Source organism: Nicotiana tabacum, chromosome 9 (genome assembly GCF_000715075.1).
Source record: "Nicotiana tabacum cultivar K326 chromosome 9, ASM71507v2, whole genome shotgun sequence".
NCBI classification, from domain to species: domain Eukaryota; kingdom Viridiplantae; phylum Streptophyta; class Magnoliopsida; order Solanales; family Solanaceae; genus Nicotiana; species Nicotiana tabacum.
This window is the reverse complement of record NC_134088.1, coordinates 81,158,030-81,166,443: the sequence shown is the minus strand read 5'-3', so window position 1 is coordinate 81,166,443 and position 8,414 is coordinate 81,158,030. Positions and strand designations below refer to the sequence as shown.

At 40.8% G+C, this 8,414-nt stretch overlaps 1 protein-coding gene across 1 annotated transcript; it reads right to left on the bottom strand.

Annotated features, from left to right (window-relative positions):
- Window positions 1–550: 550 nt before the first annotated feature.
- LOC107790776 (uncharacterized) lies at window positions 551–1,441 on the bottom strand. The gene has a single exon (XM_016612737.1). It carries the CDS (start codon window positions 1,439–1,441, stop codon window positions 551–553), a length of 891 nt encoding a protein of 296 aa, XP_016468223.1.
- Between the last annotated feature and the right edge of the window lie 6,973 nt (window positions 1,442–8,414).

Here is an 8,414-nt window from a genome sequence, read left to right as displayed (position 1 = left end):
GCATCCGGCTAAAGGCAAAGGTCTTATACGGGCATGTGAATGTTGTCTTCTCTTGATCCTCTAAGGCGATGTTGATTTGGTTGTAGCTGGAATAACCATCCAGGAAGCAATAAAATGACCTTCCTGCTAGCCGATCAAGCATTTGATCAATAAAAGGCATCGGAAAATGGTATTTGCAAGTAGCATTATTGAGCTTCCGGTAATCCATGCAAACTCTCCACCCGGTCACCGTCCTCGTTGGGATGAGTTCATTTTTATTGTTTTGAATCATGGTCATACCTCCTTGCTTCGGCACACATTGCACCGGACTCACCCAAGGACTATTGGCAATGGGGTAGACAACCCCGACATCCAGCCATTTTATGATTTCTTTCTTCACCACCTCTTACATGAAAGGGTTTAACCTTCTTTGAAGCTCCACGCTAGGTTTGCTCTCTTGCTCCAATTGTATCTTGTGCTCACAAATTCCGGCGAGAATGCCTCGGATATCCGCTATAGTCCACCCAATGGAATGTATGTGCTCCCTCAAGGTATTCAATAAGTGTTCAACCTACACATCATTCAACAAAGAAGAAACAATTACAGGTAGAGCTTTATTAGGGCCAAGAAATTTATACCTTAAGTGTGGTGGAAGTGGCTTGATCTCAAGTTGTGGTGGCTCGATAATTGAAGGCTTAGCAGGAGGGGTGACTCTATTCTCTAAGTCAAGAGAAAGCCTCTTTGGTGCATAAGTGTAGGACCCAAGCCCTTCCAATGCATTCATTGATTCCATATATCCTTCCATGTCTTTACCATCAAAATTTACCAAAATAGCCGTCAATACCTCACCAAGGCATTCCTCTTCCATCTTCACCTCGACTGCATCCTCTACCTCATCAACAATACCAATGACTGAGATACTTTCGTATGCATGTGGAAATTTCATACCTTTACTCGCTTGAAAGGTAACCTCTTCGTCATTAACTCGGAACTTGATCTCATTTCGATCCCAATCCATGAGTGCTCTCCCGGTAGCATGGGATGGTCTCCCCAAGATGATAGGGATTTCTTTATCAACAGCAAAATTGAGGATAACAAAGTCGGCAGGGAGGAGAAACTTCCACACTTTCACAAGAACATCATCAACAATTCCCACCGGTCGCTTTATTGAACAGTCAGCCATTTGCAACCTCATACTTATAGGCTCAGGCATACCTAATCCTGCTTGCTTGTAAATAACAAGAGGCATTAAGTTGATGCTAGCCCCGTTATCAAAAAGGGCTCGTGCAAAATCGCGCAATCCAATAGTGCATGGAATGGTGAAGGCTCCTGGGTCCTCTTTCCTTTTGACGATGGTTCTTGCAATGATGAAACTAACCCGGTAAGTTACATTCACCACTTCATTCTTGGTGGTTCTTTTTTTAGTGATCAAGTCCTTCAAGTACTTAGCAAAACTTGGCATCTCTTGAAATGCTTCCACAAATGGAAATGTTCGCCGATAATTTCTTTAGAATGTCATAGAACTTCTCGAGTTTGCTATCATCGAACTTCCTAGAAAGTCTTTGAGGGAAAGGTGGAGGAGGCCTAGGAATTTATGCTAGAGTTTTTGGTGCCTCTATTACCTTTTCCTTAACCTCTTCATTGTTCACTTCTTGAATTTTCACCTTTTTCGGGAGTCTTTCAACTTCAACAACAATTGGCACCTCAATTTATGCCTCAAATTCTTGTTTAGAATCTTCCACTTCGACTACTTATTCATTCTATCCTTAGAAATGTTTCCCACTTTGAGTTGTGATTGTCATACAATGGGAAGTCGGACCATTCCCACTACCTTTTGGGTTTGCAATTGTGTCACTTGGGAGTGTGCCTTTCTGCTGCGGATTTTGCTCTCTTGAGAGGTCTCTCATTTGCATTTCTAAATTTTTTATGGATGCGGTGTGAGAACCCACAAGTTCGGTCATATTCTTCATTGAAGTGTTGGTTCTCTCCTGATTTTGCAACACTCTTTCATGCATGCTTTCTAACTTGGAATCACTTGAAGAGCTTTCTTTCCAATGCTGAGAATTAGAATATTGCCCCTTTGGTGGAAGATAGGGGTTTAAACTTCGATTTGAAAAGTTATTGTTGTTACTCCAATTTTCTTGATTGGAATTACCTTGGTCATTTCACCATTGTTGGTTGCCTTGCCCTTGCGGGTTAGACCTCCATTAATGTTGTTGTCCTGGTAAGATTATCTTTGATATCCTCCTTAAGGATTGTTGACATAATTTTCTTCTTCATACTCCTCATTCAACATGGGTTGCACATCTTCCACATTTTTTTTGGCTTTCAGTGAACATTTTCGTCAACACGTTGACGTTGGTGGCAAGTCCGGCAATTATTTGATCCCTTTCTTGGTTCTCTTTAATCATGTTGGTCAAGGAGGGAGTTCCATATGTAATTCCACCCGTGGTATCTTCTGAGTGCCAAGCTTGGTTATGTTCAGCCATCTTAACTAGGATTTTTGTGACCCTTGCAAATGTTTTGTCCATAAAGGAACCATCCGCTGCATTTTTGGCTATGGATTGATTCATAGGATCCAAGCCCATATAAAACTTCTCCAATAGAATATTATCTGGAAAGTCATGATTCAGAGACCTTACCAACTATAGCTTGAATCTATCCCATGCCTCATGTAGATGCTCTCCTGGTAATTGCTTGAAGAAGAAGATTTTATCCCGGAGCTCAGCCTTCTTGCTTTGTGGAAACTATTTTTCTAGGAAAGCTTGGACAAGTTCGGGCCAAGTGTGGATGGAATTAGGAGGTAGATTTTGGATCCACTGTCTTGCCTCTCCAGTTAGAGAGTATTTGAACACCCTCAACCTTAGGGCATCATCCGAGACATGATTCTACTTATGCATCTCACACACACCCAAAATATTTCTGAGATATTGTGTCGGATCATCATCGGTGGAATTTCGGAAGAACCCTTCCACTTTTAGCATTAGGATTAAAGTGTATTCCACTTTGAAGGTCGCAACATCAACTCTTGGAGGTACAATGGCATTTGTATCCTCAATATACTAATCTATATCTGCAAACACATTCTCTTCTACCGGCTCGCCCATTTTTACCTAATGACACAAAGCAAAACAAGCAAAGTATGATGGAATAGAAGAAGACGTAAAGTAAAGCACACACTAGTTAGTAATTTCAAAACCGAATTCTCCGGCAACGACGCCAAAATTTGATACGCTCAAATTACACCTAAATAAATGTTGTAACGCGATCGATGTCAAATATAGTAACCCAACTAGGTTGGGGTCGAATACCACAGAGAATAGGTGTGAAAAGGTTACTTGAGTAGTGTGAAACTTGACTTAAATCGTAATCCTACTCCGTTAGCTTAAAAAGTGAGTGTTGTAATTGTGAATTATCAATAAAAGCTATTTCGTTGATATGATTTGATTAAATTGATTAAGAAATTAAGGTTGTATCTACATCAATGGAATGTAATGCTAATGGTGTTCATATTTTATATTTTGTTAATGGAAAGCCCGTTGATATGCAAAATGATCCCTACGGAACTAACTAATACTTTCCAATAATTAGACAGTAGTTCCTCTTTATGATTTTTCCAGATATAAAAGAAGTGATAATTAGGAACAACCAATTTACGCCAAGTAGAACCCACTTATCCCTAAGAGATTCTATTAAACAAGGTTTAGAGCCATGAGTTCTTGCTATTCAATTCTACCAAACTCTAACCTACTTTCCCAAGTAAAGATAGAATGAATTGGCACTAGTCAATGTTTGCAACTATCAACTATAATGAAGCATGAGAAATGAATAGAAATTGACTAACCATTATAAAAACATTCACTGATGAACACACATTAACATTACACCCACATAGGGTTCACAACCTTAGTATTTTAACTTAGCTACTCATTACTAGAATATAAAAACAATGTAATAAATAAAGTCACGAAGCTTACAATTATAGACAAAGTCTTGGATTTTATCTTCCAAGCTTCCAAAATAATGGTGCATTCAATTCTCTAAGTGTAGCTTCCTTCTATCCGACCAGTCCTAACACAAAAACCCTAATCATTCTATTTATAATGATCTAAAAGTTGTGGTCAAAACCTGACAAAAATACCCTATAGAGATATTCTACGACCGCAGAACAGGCCACAGAAGGCATTCGCGGTCCGCAAAACTAAATTTCCATCGCAGAATTGGTTGACAATCGTCCAGTCTTTTCCTTCGCAATTCAAATATGCGGCCATCATATCACTTCTGTGACCACATAGTCCATCGCATATCACCCTTCAGCTAATTCCTCTTATTATTGTGCGATCAGTATGCGGTTCGCATAACTGTTATGCAACCGCATAATTGATCGCATACATGGCGATCAACATCTGGAATAGACTAATTCATTATGAGATACCTTTGCGACCCGCGTATCAGTTATGCAATCGCATATCATTTATGTGATCGCGTATCAGTTATATTTGCATCCATTCATAGCTATTTGACAACTTCTCTTATGATTTTGGTTCTTCAAGTCTCATCACCTGCAAACCACCAAAACTACATAAAAATGACTTAAAATTCTAAAACAACGAGCTAAATTCTATGTAATTAGTATTAAAAGTGTCGTAATTCTACGGCATATCAACAGCTTTGTATCAGAGCGTTATATTCACTTAGGTCACATGAGTCATGAGCAAGTCTAGTAGAGTCTTGCCGATCGGTACGGAAACATCGGTACTTATCTTCGAGAGGCTACAGGGCTGTTAGGAGCACTTCCCTTCTTGATTCATCATCGTGCGGTTTGATTCCTTTGAGGCTTATGCCTTTTTTACTTCCTACTCAACCTTATGCGATGTGGAGCGCTTGGTATCAATTTGGCATTGAGGAGTTGTAATAGTACTGCAGATGTGGTGTAGGATGTTTTTCACTGCGTACTCAAGCGAGTTATTATCGTTGTCTTGTGGAAGGGGGGTTATGTCGTTCCATGCCCTGTATCAGTATTGCCTATGGTTTTGAGGCTATGCACAAATTGTTATGGCATTCATGCATTATTATCACGCAGTGTTGGTGTAATGGTAGGGTACTTGTCTATGTGTCGAGGCAGTGAATGACCCGAAAGGGGGATTTCTCAGTGCATGGATTAGGGGTCGGCATTTAATTCCAGCGGGGGGAAAGACAATCGGTCTATGGATGCTCAAGCCTTGGTTGATGGAGTAATGAGACTTGATATTTTGGGCATGGTGGAATCCTCATTTGTGATGTGGTGTCGTCGACCTCGTTGGAACGCATTAAGGTTCGTCGGTGTTATGGTTTTCTTGATTTGCCTTCAGGGCGGGGTGCGTTGAAATAATGTCTGAGAAGCGATTGTCAGAGATAGCGATCTGTAGTGGTTTCATAATCGAATCAGTATTTCGCATGCTGATGGCTCGAGAAAGATAATCTTCGAGGAGGCTTGGAGTTGGAAGTAATTTATTAGTTCAGGTGCTACAGGTATGGATTTGACTTGAGGCAACATTTGGGCAGCAAAGTATGAGGAAGGACATGGCGTGAGGTATCTCATGGTGCTTGAATTACTAGCAGGTCAAGTATGAAAAGCAGAGGTCAAGAAGTCGCTTAAAGGATATGGTTTAACCGAAGCGAGAGTAGCAGATTAGCATATGAATTCTATGGTAGGATAGCCACATGCCTTGAGAAACGTTTAGAACGATTTGGGAATTGTGGTGAAAAGTGACTAGGTCCACAGATTTTTATTTAAGATGGACGCTACTGTACTGAGGAAGATTGAATATGGCTGAGAGGAGTTTTCTTGAAATGAAGAGAGGTGTGAAAACTTGATTGTCGTTTTGGGATGCAACATGACTTCGAGTTTGGAGCGTATTGTCGGACTTTAAGTTAATGTCAATAGGGAATGAACAGACTTGTACAACTGGTGGGCGAGCATGTATGACTGAGTTCGCGGTGGTGCTACCCAGTGCAGCATTATTAGAAGATGTCAGTATGGAATCTCCACAGGTGGGTTATCTCATGTGAGCAGGTTAGCGGTTGCGTGATTTTGATGAACTTTCTATGAAGAATTCTACTTACTACCAGACGGAAGGTTGAATATGCGATCGTGGCCGATAATTCGAAATGTTCCTGAAACGTTTAATAATAAACTACAAGAAATATGGCGGGTTGACGGTGTGAGATCATGGTAATTGAAAAAGAAAAATCTTTGTGGGTTCTAGGTTTATATAATTGTAGCTTAAAGCTAAGTGGGGGAGACCCACCATCTACGATTGGATCGCATGGTTGTCTGGTTGTGCGGTTCCTAGTTATCGGTGCATTTGTGGGTCATTATGGCTAAGAAAATGAAACATCAGGGCTAATTCGAGTGGAGAACTTGATGAATGTGTGCTAAACTTTGCCTTATCGATTCATGTGTAGTTTTGTGAAAACTCAGAGTTTATGTTTCCTGTAGATGTGATGTACAAGGAAAAGAATTCAGCCGATTGCTTCTTTGAGAGGGTGTTCATGTGCTAGCAGCACATTGGAGTTTGATTATATTCGGGACCAGGTCATAGTGGGTGACTCTCAACAACAGTCCTAGTGGGTTAAAGAATTAAAGTGTAGTGCCTAAGGATTTTGAGTCCGTTGTGTGGTTAAGGATCGAGGTTTTGTAGTGGATTACAAACGGAACTTAGAATGTTCTATGTTATCATCGGGTATGCGGGGCAGTATTGGAGGAAAGGAAAAAATAGCTTCGGATTCACGGAAGGTCTTGCAGAATGGGTGTACCAGTTGGAGATGCCATTGTGCGCATAATGAGTGTATGTGATGGTTCATGAGTATTGAGACGATGTGGTCTCGTGATGCTGGTCACTCGGTATGAGTGCGAATTTGGTTCATTACTTTTTTGAATGGAGCTATTATTATTTCTAAGGCAAGTCGAGAGTAAATTGGAAGAAATTGGGTCGGTTAGTAATGGTTGAATCAGCATGATTATGGCAATGATCAGTTCCTTCAGCGTGTGAAGTTATACACGTGGTTTGTGGTTGTACGTGCGGGCAAGACAACCACCATAACTTGATTGATTTGGGAGGTATAAGATTCATGACGATTTAGATCACGACTTGAGGTTTGTATTTTTTGTGGTTTGGGAATTCAGTTGTGTGTTGCATTGGTTCTTCTGAAATGAGCTAAGTGAAAGGTTTCTAGCCAATGAAGTGTCTATTCTACTAGTGGTTCAAGGGTTGTGGTAAATACTTGTATTATCCGTAGCGGCATGATAGACTCAGTGAGCGGCATGGGAATTTGAAAGTTGAGGATCAAGGTTGCGGTTCAGTGTTGACAAGAATGTCACGAGCTCAGATGAGCAGGGGTGAATTTAGGTGTTCATAGTAAGCTGGCATTTTCTTTAATGTCACCTGAGAACGGCATTTTGTGTAAGAGACTTTGTGTATTGATTTGCGGATTCTTGATTTTCTTTACAGAATTAGTGCGGTTGGTGGTATGGATGTGTGGACTTTGCTACTTGGGCGAAAGGTCATGGGAGCGTACCCCACGGGGAGATTTGTATAGGTGTGACATGTTAGTCACTTGATTGTTAAAGATTGAAACCAAGTATGAAGATTATTGGTACTATCGTTAATGTGAGAGTTTATGTCTGGAAGGCACTCTATCCCTTTGGTTGTGAACTGTGGGAGTTTGGTCCGTAGTGGACGGCTGCTCATGTGTGTCATGAATGGAGCCATTGTGGATCCTTGGAAGGTTATTGGCCTAGTATGGTATGATCAGAATTGGTTTGAGGTCCGTTGGTGGGTCTAATGTGAATGTGTGCTCTACGTCAGGTCGGATGTGTTCATTTGTCATAACATTGCTTACGGAGGAGTCATCGGGCATTGGATGTTATTCTCATCGTCAGCTATTCCGTGTAATCTATATTGTGCCATGTAGGTTGTGAGACGGCTGTATTATTCGCACATGTGTTGAGGTCTTGTGTAGCTTGTAGAGTTATATGAGCAGGATGGCTCTCGAGATGCATCACATATTAGTTGTGCTTGGGTTTTATAGTGTATGGCACTATCCGTCTCCCCTGGATTTGTATTATGCACTTGATATGGGTTTTATAAGCATTACGACTTGATATGTGTTTTCTTCTTGATTGTTATGTGTTGATCGGGTGGCACACCACCACGGGTATATTGTTTGGATCGGGTGGCATGCCACCATAGGCATGTTGTTTGGATCGGGTTGCACACAACAACAGTGTCATATTGGATTGGATTTCATGCCGCAATAGTGAGATGTTAAGCATAATTCCTTACACTTATTTTGTGTGCCTTGTATTTCATCCCTAAGGTAGGTTCATAACATCTATTCGGCCATTTTATTCGTTATGCGGGCTGGGTAATTCCCTGTCAGAGCTTGTTCCT

What these genes read in the sequence shown, in the direction of transcription:
- LOC107790776 (XM_016612737.1), bottom strand. Translation starts at nt 1,441, where the DNA reads ATGCCAAGTTTTGCTAAGTACTTGAAGGACTTGATCACTAAAAAAAGA.